Source organism: Prionailurus viverrinus, chromosome X, assembly GCF_022837055.1.
Source record: "Prionailurus viverrinus isolate Anna chromosome X, UM_Priviv_1.0, whole genome shotgun sequence".
NCBI lineage: Eukaryota > Metazoa > Chordata > Mammalia > Carnivora > Felidae > Prionailurus > Prionailurus viverrinus.
In genome coordinates this window covers 4,223,140-4,236,590 of record NC_062579.1, presented here as the reverse complement: position 1 = coordinate 4,236,590, position 13,451 = coordinate 4,223,140, and the positions used below count along the sequence as shown (strand labels likewise).

At 45.9% G+C, this 13,451-nt stretch overlaps 1 protein-coding gene across 5 annotated transcripts in view; it reads left to right on the top strand.

Annotated features, from left to right (window-relative positions):
* The window catches only part of MID1 (midline 1), a 550,482-nt gene that overhangs the window by 513,020 nt on the left and 24,011 nt on the right, over positions 1 to 13,451 (top strand). For all 5 annotated transcript variants that reach the window (XM_047843917.1, XM_047843915.1, XM_047843918.1 and 2 more), the window contains 2 exons: positions 1,322 to 1,470; positions 9,597 to 9,724. In XM_047843917.1, coding sequence (XP_047699873.1) covers positions 1,322 to 1,470; positions 9,597 to 9,724 — 277 coding nt within the window. The remainder of the gene's footprint in view (positions 1 to 1,321; positions 1,471 to 9,596; positions 9,725 to 13,451) is intronic.

Here is a 13,451-nt window from a genome sequence, read left to right as displayed (position 1 = left end):
AGGTTTTGACACTTCATTCTCTAACTCTCCTTTCAGGAATTTTTCGCGCTCTTGCCTGAAATGTTGTGGCCGCGGTCTCTCAGCGCAGCACATTCATTTCCTTTGTTTGCTGCAGTACGACATAGCTGGAATCAGATGTTCCTTAGAGGCCTCGAGTTCTGACATCTCCTTCCTTCCCTTTCTCCGGTTAAAGTTGCGTGGGAATGGTAATGATGACTTGGAGAAAGAAGGAATTTCTTGGAGTTCGCAGGAATTCTGGAGCGAGCTGGAGCCAGCCCTGTCTGTAAGACAGATTAACTGGCCTCCTCCCTACCCTTTCACCCAGGGCCGGTTTCCATTCCGGAACGATCATAAAGCCGGCCAAGACCTGTCCCGAGCTGTGTGGAGAGGGCACCGGGCGCTCGGCAGTTCCAATTAGCAATCTAATTTTAACTTGGCTTCTGGCCCGAGGGCTTCATCTTGTAGCACATTTCAGACACCAGAGCGCGTGGTCAAGTGGGTTACCGTGCGCTTAGCTTGGCCTACCCCAGAGGTTACGGTCAATTACGTTTGAGGGTCGTTTTCAAGCAAGACAGGATCAGGAATCGGAATGGAGGTTGGAACCAAACATGCATTTTTATCCCGACTGGGAAACGCTTATCAAAATAGTTCTTAGTTATCAAGTAAGCACAAAGTGCCTGGAAATGACGTTCCCAGTAAGGGGAAACGGCCCAGCTGTGCTTTTTTTGGCCTTCTCTCATCTGCTCAACAGGAAAAATATTAATCAATGGAAAAAACGCTCTCTTTCTGTGAATTTAACACATGAGTTTTAGATCGCGTGGGAAATAGTAATACCTCATGTTTTCACATCACAATTTTATTACAGGGATTGCAAAGAACTTTTTAGAAAATGGTTCTTACTGAAGCCACACGTTTGCACCTATGGAGATGTTTTGTTTGCTTGATGGCCCAGCTGCAGACCTGAGATAAGAGAAAGTTCCAGCATTCCCTGTGATCTTTCAGTAATTGAGTGGAATAGTGGGGGAAGAGGTCTGGTGACCCTTGTAACTTACCATGGGGCAACACCTTGTTTCCCCATCAACAAGGAAGTAATTCGCCATTCAGTATTTTCCCATAAAACAAATTAGCAACGCTTCTCCAAGGAGACAAAGGCTGTCTAAGCCAGGAGTCCCGTATCGGAGATTTCCATATGTCTCTGCCTGCTTGTCGGACTTCTATTGAAGGACAACTTACGTGCAACAGAACGCACGCATCAGAAGGGTCCGGCCCGATGCGTTTTCCCTAAGCGAGCCCACCCGTGTAACCATCTCCTCTTTTCAAGGTGATGAGGCTCCGCAAACTGGCTCAGCAGATTGCAAACTGCAAGCAGTGCATTGAGCGGTCGGCATCACTTATCTCCCAAGCGGAACACTCTCTGAAGGAGAACGATCATGCGCGCTTCCTACAGACGGCGAAGAATATCACTGAGAGGTGAGTGCGGGGGCTGCTGGGAAGTTCTCAGCCGCTGGGCTCCTGTGTCTGGGGAGCGCTTGGTTGGCCTTGCCCTCCCCTTGCTTTTGTTTTCATTTTCAAGGCTGAGTACCAGGGAGAATAGAGGCTTTGAGCAGCTTTGTTCCAGCTAAAGATGCTTCCCTTTGACATGTCAAAGCCTTTTCAGCAGCGCCCTGGAGTTCAAGGCCTTTGAAACAAGAGTCCACCAGCTAGAGAGAATAAAATCAGCCTTGCTTTTTGGGGGGAGAAAGCTTACGGTGGCACAAAACCAGCATTTATTGTGACTCTCAGACCTGATCTTATCGTATGCTTGATAACAAAGAATCAGAATGAAGGCAAAGACATAAAAGGGAATCTTTCCTTCCATCTCAGGGCTCATCTCTTTGGAAAAAAAAAAAAAAAAGAGCAAACTCCCAGGTGTTGTTTTCCGTTAGACCTGTTTTTATTTGGTCGAGAAGCTTCGCCTCTTCTGAAAGGTCAAAGCTGACTCATGTGAGAGAGAGCGGACCCACCTGTCAATCTCCTACCTCTTGCTTTGAAATGTGTGGCTTATTCTAGGGCAGGGAACATGAAGATAACATTATTTGAATGGACGGTTCAGCAGTAGAACTGGTGGGAGTCTGTACTCCCTTGGTCCGGGTACTTGATCGGTATAGAGTCACTTGTTCTCCCTGATGCAAAAACCTACAGCAGCTCTCGTGGAGCCACAAAAAGCACCTGACTCCACCTAAATGATATCTCCAAGCCTTGCCAATGCCCTTGACTTCTCAATCATTCTGCTTCTCAGAGTCACTTGCCCCTTATCCAGAGCAATAGTAGAATCCAGTCACCGGACAACCCCAGGCAGCTCATTCATGCTGGTCTTTATCCTATCTCAAAATGTCGCGTACAGGTAGGCATTGATATTTCCGTTTCCGCTCTTCTTTCAATTAGAGTAACGTACAGTAGTAGCTTTACAACTCTGGTCTCGTGTTGAACCTGCCTCGCCGTGTTGTTATAGTTGAGAAACATTTCTTCCGTGCTTGGTTCCGATACCTGATCTCTTCCAAAGCACGTGGATAACAGCTGGTTATATCCTTAAAATGATCACCTCCCTACTCTTAAGAGAAGCCAGTTTCTTTCCTCGTGTCTCCTAGGTTCCAAGCGTTTAATTGTCTTCCCAGCTCTCATCTGGACTGCATCCAATTGTTTTATATGCATCCTAAAGTTAGAAAGTGCAAATACCACTAATAACTCCGGTGTGCCTCGGGCAGTCTACTAGACAGTGTTTGCACGTATGTCATGATTTCCAACTGGGATCCAAGTACTTTTCTCCAGCCTTAAATCACGAGATGGCCAGATGAAATGGCTACCGTGAAGTGCATTTCTCAGCAATCCCTAAAAATTTGATCCCGTGCAATATGAAGAAATTCTCAAGGGCAGAGAATGTGGCCCCATACCAGTTAAGACAGAACATTCTGGGGGTACCTGGGTGGCTCAGCCGGTTGAGCGTCCAGCTTCGACTCGGGTCATGGTCTCGAGGTTCGTGAGTTCGAGCCCCACATCGGGCTCACTGCTGTCAGCTTGTTTGCGTGGAGCCCACTTCAGATCCTCTGTCTTCCTCTCCCTGCCTCTCCCCTTTTGCGCTCTTCCAAAAATAAATATTAAAAAAAAAAAAAAGAACATTCTGGAAGAAGACCTACCTACCTTTGAAGTGTAACATAAGCACATGAGTGTCCACACATGATCTCCCTCAGATCCAGTAGGGTGTAACTGGTCCCATTCGCCTCCACCCGTAACAAGCCCATCTCGTCAAGGACAGAAACATGACTTTGAGTTTTCTTTCTACAAATGAATTGTATAATACCGTTGACCCGCAAACAGCATGGGTTTGAATTGCACAGGTGCACTTATACAAAGATTTTTAAAAATAAATACAGTACAGTGCTGTAAATGTACTTTCTCTCATGATTTTCTTAATAATATTTTCTTTTTTTTTTTTTTTTTTTTTTTTAATTTTTTTTTTCAATGTTTATTTATTTTTGGGACAGAGAGAGACAGAGCATGAACGGGGCAGGGGCAGAGAGAGAGGGAGACACAGAATCGGAAACAGGCTCCAGGCTCTGAGCCGTCAGCCCAGAGCCCGACGCGGGGCTCGAACTCACGGACCGCGAGATCGTGACCTGGCTGAAGTCGGACGCTTAACCGACTGCGCCACCCAGGCGCCCCATAATATTTTCTATAATAATATTTCTTCATATTTCTAATAATAGTTTCTTCTCTCTAGCTTACTGTATTGTAAGAATGCAGAATATAATGCATAGGACATACAAAAAAATGTGTTAATCGACTATTTATGTTACCGGTAAGGCTTCTGGTCAATAGTAGGCTATTAGTAGTTATGTTTTGGGGGGGGGGATCAAAAGTTATACATGGATTTTCAACTGGGTGGGGGTCAGCACCCCTAACCACCCCCCCCCATTGTTCAAAGGTCAACTGTATACTATATTCTCAAGCATCACTAATACATAGTTCTCGCTGTGATTGTATGTGCGCTTTTATAAAATTATTATTTTTTTTAAGTTTATTTATTTTGAGAGGGTGGGGGGGAATGCAACAGGGTGAGTCGGGGAGGGGCAGAAGGAGAGAGGGAGAGACAGAATCCCAAACAGGCTCTGTCTGTCAGCACAGAGCTTGATGCGGGGCTCGATCTCACGAAAGGTGAGATCCTGACCTAAGCCGAAATGAAGACTTTGATTCTTAACCGACTGAGCCGCCCAAGCACCCCTAAAATTATTGTAAATAAGCAAAATTATGCACTAGGTCCAGACATAAAAAAGTCGGCCGCCTGTTTATGAGAAGGCTAAACTTCCATCAAAGTTTAAAGACATAGTACCTGTAAAAATTTGCCAGCATCCTTCGTCCCCCCGTTTCTGCAGCCCCTCTCTTCTGTCTTCATTTGTCAATCTTCTTGGTCACTTCCCGAGCCTTTCTCTTTCTAGGACTGGAATGAAGGGAAAGGGCAAGGGGCTTGGACTAGGACCTGGGAAACTTGGGCAGATCCCAGCACCGCCACTTTTTAACCGCGATCCTTTGGGGTTTATCCGTGAGGTATTTTCTGCTAAGAGGAGTGGGCTCGTAATAGCTGCCTCTATCGGTAGTTTTGATAATACTGCTGATATCCTATCCTAAGAATGGGCCTTTAACGTCATTGATACTCCATCCTGTATGTTGGATTTCAGTCTTCAGAGTTCATTGTGTCGGTACGGCCCTGCCTTGTGTGTCTCTTCTGGGGCTGGTCTCTGCCTGTCTCTACTCGTCAATCCTTTACTTAGTAAGCATTCCACTCTGGGACGTGACTTCGTGATTCTCTGCCTCCTATTGTGTCTGCCTTGGGCGTTGGCACCCGTATACTTCCAAACCGTCTTTATTCTTCTTGTCAGGGGTGGAAAGCCCAGAACAAACTTGGAATCCTGCAAGCCTTCCTAAAGTGAGACCTGGGGGAGGTTTTTCGACATCTTTAAACCACTTGAAGTGGATATGTTCACCTACAGGCTGAATCAAACTGCAGAAAGCTTTTTGATTTAGAAACAGTAAGGAAAAAAAAGGAGAGAGACCCTCAAGCTTTACCTTGTAGGAGATGCATGTGCTTTGGAATCAAGTATCCGGCTCTGTGTTCATTGCCTGGCAGTAATTACGGACGGCATTGGGGCTGCTCCTTTAACACTTGTGAGTCTAATCTTGCTCGCACGCTCCCAGCTGGCGGAACCCCCGGCCATCTTGTTTCCACCATTATAGCCCCAGCACGTAGCAAACTGCCTGACGTGAATGAATGAGTGAACAAATTATAAAATAGGTCGAGGAGTCCTACCTAATGCGGTTGTCACAGGGACAAAATGAGATAATGTAGTAAAACTATTATTCCAGTTCCCGTCCCAAGGTGAACATGCAACAAATGCTCATTCCCGTCCTTCCTACTCACTGAATTGATGCAAACAGATTGTATAACATACCGCATTCTCGAGCCACGCTAACGTATAGGTCTTTCGTATGATTGCATGGGCGTCTTTACAAAATCGCGTTAAGCAAAACTTTTCACTGAATTGAAGCGTAAGAAAGTTGGTCTACTGGTTATGAGAAATCTGAAGTTTTAGCAGCGAATTCTCAAGAGGAGGGTTAAAGGAAACTTCCCTCTCAACAGTGCCCATTTTTCAGACCTTCTAGGAGGGTGTCCGACTCCACAGAGTGACCCCTCTGCCCTTGAACACCTAAGCAGTTCAAGGATCCATCAGACTTACCCCGAATATAAAGCCCAGAGCTCCAGTTGTCAGCTCTGGCAAGATGTCACTTGATTTTAAGAATTTAAGCACATGTGATGAGTGGTTTTTGAAGACTGTTCTGGTAGGGTGTTGATTGGTATTAAAACAACAAAATTCCAGAGCCAAATGCATCCGGGAAATCTTGAGCAGACCCAAGTAAACCACATTTTGTTGCCATGAGACCTCGCTGGGTTTTACCGTGGTGATGTGTCCTCTCGCCCAAGAGAGACGACCCATTTAAGTGCCATTGTCGGGGGCCTGGCATGGGGGCGATGTTCAGCAGGAAGGGTAGAGCATCTTGCCCTGACATTGACTGTTTGACAGAAACCCTGTAAGCAGTGTAATTCTAGACACATCCACCTTCTGGAAAACTGGCCCCACGTGGCTCCTAGCAAACAGAGTGTTACAGAGATTAGAGCCATCAAAGTACAACCAGAAACAGAAGTAACGTGCAGTCCACCCCCTTAAGCGTCATAGGGCACAAAGGCCTTATTTGCCTCAATATGACCAAGGCTTCACATGCACCTACAGGCGTGTGCACACGTGTGTATACACACACACACACACACACACACACACACACACAAAACTGTGAAGGCACAGAATTGCGAAAGTGGCCTAACACTGATGGCCCTGGTGGATTTGGGCATCTCATCTGAAAGGCCAGAAGATGGGCAACAAGGATTTGGGGAATAAAAACGTGACCTAAAATGTTGAATCTGGCAACTCTCCCCTCGCCCGTCACTCCAATGAAGAATTTGAAATTGTAGCCAATGATAAATATCTTTGCTTCCATCAACAAACTGTGTAGGTGTTAAAGGCTGCAGTAACTCCACAGACTCTTGCCGTCAGTCTTTGCCTCTCAGGCTTAGGGACTTTGAGCCTTTCCGTTCCCACCCCGCAAAGTTCCCACCATCAAGATGGCAGGCATTTTTAACCCTGTCACGTGACCGAAGCACATTTTTAGTGACCTGTGGACCATAGGACCAGGAGAAACTTGGGAGAACTCTATTCTGGATGAGCCTGAACAGAAGCTTCTGCCCCTGGACTGGGCAAGTGCTAAGGCGAGAGTCAGAGGCCTTAAGGTCCTCTCAGCCCAAGACCTTCTAATTGGGGTTTCGCTTTGAAATTTTTATTTGAGGAGTTCAAATGCCGTTAGAGCATTTCTTTTAACTTTTCTGCACCGATGCAAATATGTCGGGCTCTTCAGCCCCTGGCATACTTTAAGGGCTTAGTAAATATTTGCTAAATAATCCTGGGATCTCTCGGAGTTTTGAGGAGTTTTTCTGATTATGGGTCATAAGGAAAGCATTTTTAAGTACAGTTTGACCATCTGTAAAAAATGCCTAGCAACCGTCCCTTTATCCATCAGTCTAAATTAGCAGGTGTGTTAGTCACAATAATTTGCCCATCTCCCTCGGGCACAATCCTTAGCCAACAAGATCCCGTAACTCTGCTATTTACTGTTTCTTGGTGAAAAGGTGAGGTGGTGAATTTAGACTCTCCACCCTCATTGAAACACTTGAAACTTTTCTTTCCAGGGGCGCCTGGGTGGCTCAGTCGGTTAAGCGTCCAACTTCGGCTCAGGTCATGATCTCGCGGTCCGTGAGTTCGAGCCCCGCGTCGGGCTCTGTGCCAACAGCTCAGAGCCTGGAGCCCGTTTCGGATTCTGTGTCTCCCTCTCTCTCTGCCCCTCCCCTGTTCATGCTCTGTCTCTCTCTGTCTCAAAAATAAATACACATTAAAAAAAAAAAAATTATGGGGCGCCTGGGTGGCGCAGTCGGTTGAGCGTCCGACTTCAGCCAGGTCACGATCTCGCGGTCCGGGAGTTCGAGCCCCACGTCAGGCTCTGGGCTGATGGCTCAGAGCCTGGAGCCTGTTTCCCATTCTGTGTCTCCCTCTTTCTCTGCCCCTCCCCCCGTTCATGCTCTGTCTCTCTCTGTCCCAAAAATAAATAAACGTTGAAAAAAAAAAATTAAAAAAAAAAAAAAGAAACTTTTCTTTCCAGAGTTTATGCCTCTTCAAACTTTCATCTATGGATCCCAGTATCATTCCAGTTATTACATTGTTAATTATCCTGTCTCCTTCCCTCCCCTCCACAGAACTGAAAATGTACCAGAAGTACAAGTACAGAAATTCTATTTCTAAGGATTTTGAGCACATCACAGGTGTAACTATTATTATCTTTTTTAAGGGTTTTTAAATGTTTATTCGTTTTTGAGAGAGAGAGAGACAGACAGAGTGTGAGCGGGGGAGGGGCAGGGAGCATAGGAGACACAGAATCCGAAGCAGGCTCCAGGCTCTGGGCTCTCAGCACAGAGCCCCATGCGGGGCTCGAACCCACGAACTGCGAGATCGTGACCTGAGAAGTCGGACGCCCAGCCAACCGAGCCACCCAGGCGCCCCGAAAATATATTATGTTTATAAAATACAAAGTTTCGGGGTGCCTGGGTGGCTCAGTTGGTTAACTGGCTGACTTCACCTCAGGTCGTGATCTATCAGTTCATGATTTCGAGGCCCGCATCAGGCTCTGTGCTAAGAGCTTGGAGCCTGGAGCCTGCTTTGGATTCTGTGTATCTCTCTCTGCCCCTCCCATGCTTGTGCGCGCTCTCTCTCTCTCTCTCTCTCTCTCTCTCAAAAATAAACATTAAAAAATTTTTGAAATAAAATAAAACACAAAGTTTTAAGAGCCACTAAGAGGTATAGGAGGAGCTCCATCCCCTTAGGTAACGAGGTTGAAATTTTTCTAGGTTAAACGGAAGAGTAGAGACCTGGAATTCTCCTCCTGGCTGGGGCCAGCCAGCTTTGTGACCTTGTATAAATGGTGGTGTTTACCAAACTTAATGAAATACCCAGATCACCAAGATTATGAGGCTGGCATAGCCTGATATGCTCAGAAGTGGCCTACCCCATGCCACCATTGTGTTGCCTTTAAGAGAATCGCCTGCGGTTCTTCACTAGTCAGATTGTTCTGCCATTAGTAACTGAACTTTGCAAATCAACTTGAGAGCTCAACACAGGCCTCTCGGGAGATCTCTCACACGTAGCAGGAGAGTCAGACCCACCAGTACCTTGCCGTAGAGTTTATGAACGAGAACTCTAACTAGCAACCCTAAATGAAGAGGAGAAACGGTGTATCCGTTGGAGGAATGTGGGAGAAAGCTCATGAATATTTTTCATGGCATCTGCCGGGAATATGGGGCAAAACAATGAATACAAGGAGAATGGGGCGAGCCAGGGAGAAAACTCCTTTCTTAATGTTTATTTCAGAGAGGGGCTGGTAATTGATGAAACTAATCCAATATCTGGAAACATTCTTTTTTAATCCTCACTTTGCCTTTTATGCAGTTTGAAATTTTGGAGACTCCTCTTTGAAGTAGAGCAGGGTCGGGTCTGAAAGGAACAAACCGTTTCCCAGACAGATGTGTGAAGAAATGCCCGGAGCTATGAGCTTCTCGCTGGGGTTAGATGTGAAGGGGGCCAGGCTGTTAAATACACAGCAACATGAAATATGAATATTCTTTCACCTCCGTGGGGAATTTTTTTCCGAGGTAAAAAGAAAGGCGGTGGGGGGAGGCAGAACGCTATTCTACTGTTTACCCAATTCCTCTGCCTGGTCTTTGAGCTTCCATTCATTAGTATGGTGTTCCTGTGCTGTGCCACTCCAGGATCCTTTCTGAGGCTCACGTGTGAAAACAGCACGGTTTTAAAATGATATTTCTTGTCCTTTTATTGTCTTTCATTCCTATGCAGTGACAGTGAAAGCCATCTTGACAGTTCTAAAATGTTGTTTTGTTTACATTACAGAGTCTCCATGGCAACTGCATCATCCCAGGTCCTAATTCCTGAAATCAACCTCAATGATACCTTTGACACCTTTGCCTTAGATTTTTCCCGAGAGAAGAAGTTGCTAGAATGTCTGGATTACCTTACAGGTAATGTCTTGCGCGTGTGTGTGTGGGGGGGTAATATTGTGTACATTCGGTGATACGCATACTTTGCCCCCCAGATCCGTTCCCTAAAAACCAGAGGGGTGCGCTTCTGATTTAGGAATGGAGTCTAATATTCCCATAAACAATTTCTGGCACTCTTTTTTCTTTTTTTTTCCACTCAAAACAGCACAGTCTGAGACCAAACTGGGAACAGAGGAAAAAGGAGAATCTCAATAACTGAAAACATACTTACCACCATTTTCCCTCCCTCTCAGAGTGTGGGTACCACAAATAATGGCTCTGTTGGCCATCGCAGGGATACATAAGGGAGCGTGGCTATGTTCCATTTCATCTCAGCAAGGCATCGGACTCTCACGGTGTCTTGCCAGAGAAAAACTTGGCAGCTAACTTCGATTGGGTGTCTACCCTGCTCCGGCTTTTTGTATGTGAGAGCCTGTTTAATCTTCCCAACATCCAACTGAGGTCAAGTGTTGTCAGCCTCATTCGGCAGAGGACGGAGGTCACCCATCTTGCGGGAGGTCAGGTAGCCAAGGACTTGGCAGAGTTAGCATTTGCTTGGGTCTGTGCAGACTCCCAAAGACCTCCTGGTCTTTCTCGTAAAAGACCGCATTTCATCTTGGCAAAGGTCACCGTGGCAAACGTCCCAGAAATCACACGCGAATTCCTGATACCATGTTTCCAATAGGCACTTTTTGGGTCAAACTTAAGAAACAAAAGCAAACAACAATAAAAGAAAACCGTAGCCTCCTCCCATTCCTAACCATGCTTCCAGATTTTTCCTTGCTGTCAACCTCTAGAGCGAGAACTGAAATCATTCGCTGGGAGGATGTGGACTGTTTAGATGACCTCTATTTGTGTTAGCCAAAGCCACCGGTGCCTATGACTTCAGGAAAGCTCCATGTATACAGTGAAGCCAGATGTGCACCAAACTCAGGACAGGCGGCCCTCGAGAGACCACATCCCTGGCTTAGTTAGCATGGCATCAGCTTCTCGACTCCAGCTCTGTGTGTGTGTGTGTCTGGGGGAGAGTGGTTGGAAAAGACGGAGCAGGAGAAAGGGAACATTGTGTATAGTTTGTTTTTACAGTCTGTGGATCAAAAGCAAGGCGTTTTCTATCCAAGGGGCGTTATACCCAGACAGGTTTTTTCTTCACAAGAATCCAAGGCGCTGTTTTTAGCCTTTCTGCATTTGCAAGGGAAGCGGTCATCCCACAAACTTCTTATCTTCTGTAATTCTTTCAAACCACAGCACTCAAAGAAGGTGACTCAAAAATGCATTTGCAGTAAGGAACCAAACTTGGTTCAAACACTTATGAATACCTTTTTTAAGCTTTTCACTCTGAGATTTATCTAAACTAACTACCCCATAGAACCCTCCACGATGATAAAAACGTTCTATATCTACACTGTCCATTATGGTAGCCGCTAGCCACATGGGGCCATCAAAAACTTGAAATGTGTGCGGCGAGTTTTTGCTTTGATTTAACTGTAATTAAATGTAATTGAAATTTAAACAGCCACATGGAGCTCGTGGCTACTGCATTAGACAGTGCTTTCTCTGGCTAAGCTGTTTTCCATAATGACATCCGATTAAAAAAAAAGCTCCTTTTTTCTTACATCATTTGGGATTGAGTGTGATCGCAACAACAGAAAATCCACTTAGCAGTGACTAAACCCATCAAGGAGTGTTTGTATCCCGGGAACAGGAGGACGGAGCCGTGTGTCCCGGGCCTGGGTAGCGGCTCACTGACGACCTCAGACTCTAGCTCTTTTCTTTTTCTGCTCTGCCGTCGTCACTGTGTTGCCTTTTCGCCACACGATCACAGCACAACTACCCCACCTCCGTGCATTATGCTCAAATTACAGGCAAAAAGAGAGGGACACAGGGGAGATGATGACAAAGATCCGTGAGCCAGCTTTGTCTTGGGTTATTAGGAAAATGAGACGCTTGCTCAGAAGACCCGTCTCGCAAACTCCCACTTGTGTCTTATGGGCCAGATCCACGTCACAAGGTCACGGCCAAGGACACAGAAGAACGAAACACTGTTTGGCTGGGCACTTGGCCTTTCTGCACAACATCAGTGTCTCGTTGACCTGAGTGTACCCTCCCCTTCCCCAAGAATTGTTTAATGGTATTTCAGTGGGCACACCTTCACGGGCTAATCTCTAAGCCAATGCCAGAGTAGTGATTAAAGGAGAAAATGTGAAAGCACTTGGCACCGACTAGTACCAAGCACACCATGTATCATCCCCGATGCCTGTTTATGCCAAACGAAAGATCCCATGGGGTACCTGCTCTTATGCCTTCTTAACTGTCAACGTCAAATACAAATTTGGTCCACTTCTAGACATAACAGCGATCCTGGCCATAACGTAGGATGCTTGGCTGATATTGCCAAGTCCAAATAGCCTATCAGACGTTCGTAAGCAGGAAACGAAGTGTTTGCGGAATATGAGCCCGCCATTTCTTGTGTCCTGTTTATGACAGAGGCAGGAAAATAACAGCTCTGCTACCTGGTCCATGAATATTGAAATTGGGAGCATGGTGCTATTTTCATTTACCGTAAATTAGGTATTGACTTTTCAGGACAAACCCATTGGGCTGATAATCAAAACAGGGTTAGCCCGCGTGGCTGTGAAAACAAGATTTTTTTTTTTCCCTGTGACATGCCTCTAAGCGGTATGTCAAGTTAATAACCCGGAGAGGTGACATTTCCTCCCCGATTGCAGCAACTGCCGTGTGCCTCCCAGCCACTCGCTTATTTTGAGCGTAAGTTTTCTTTATATTTAATCATATATTGCAATGCAGAAAGAACACAACCTTTCTACAGCGGTGGATGGAAAAAATAATTCAGTGAACTGTTTAGATCATGGGAGAATAAGCGTTTCTCCACTGGTCCAGGCGGGGTGATCCCACACGAACACGGACAATCGGAAGCACGTTTTATGGTGCGGCCGGGCCTCCCCCGCAGAATGCGTCTCCGGGTGGGCGTCGCTGATTCATGCGCATCAAAGGCCCAGCGCATGACACTAAGTCTTGCGTGTGGATACTTCAGGAGATAGGTGTGTAAATACATATTCCAGAGAGAATGCTTTAAAGGCTCGACAGAGCCTTTCTGTCTTAATGCACAGCTTAATGCAGCCTCTGCCCCGGGTAGGTGCTCATTAATGATGTTTGTAGAATCCAATAACCAAGAGACAAAGCCGGTCTATGTGACTTTGTACAGCGAACGTACTTCATACTTGGCCGCCTACCGTATTCGTCCTGAATACACCGTCAGGTGGCAAAAGGAAGAATACGAAAACAATTAGGGTCTTAAATTTGCCATGTTTATAAACTTTTCTCCTTCTTTGGGTTTGTTCAGGCCTCATCAATCGTAATCGCAATTTAAAGCAAGAAAGAACTCTGCAGTGATGTAAACTGAGGCTGCTACCAATCTGTAGAATGCTGCAATTTTCTCCTTTTTTGAAGTTAGGTTCTAGTATCCAGAAGAGTGGAAATAAAGGCCTGGATCAGTTCTCTAAGCCAGGGGTTGGCAAACTTTGACTATAAAGGGCCAGATGGTAAATATTTTAGGCTTTGCAGGACATATGGTCCCAACTACTCAACTCTGCTGTTGCACAAAAGCAGCCACAGACAATACGTAAATGAATGAGCCTGGCTGTGTTCCAATAAAACTTTATTTACAAAAGTAGGCAGTGGGCCAGAT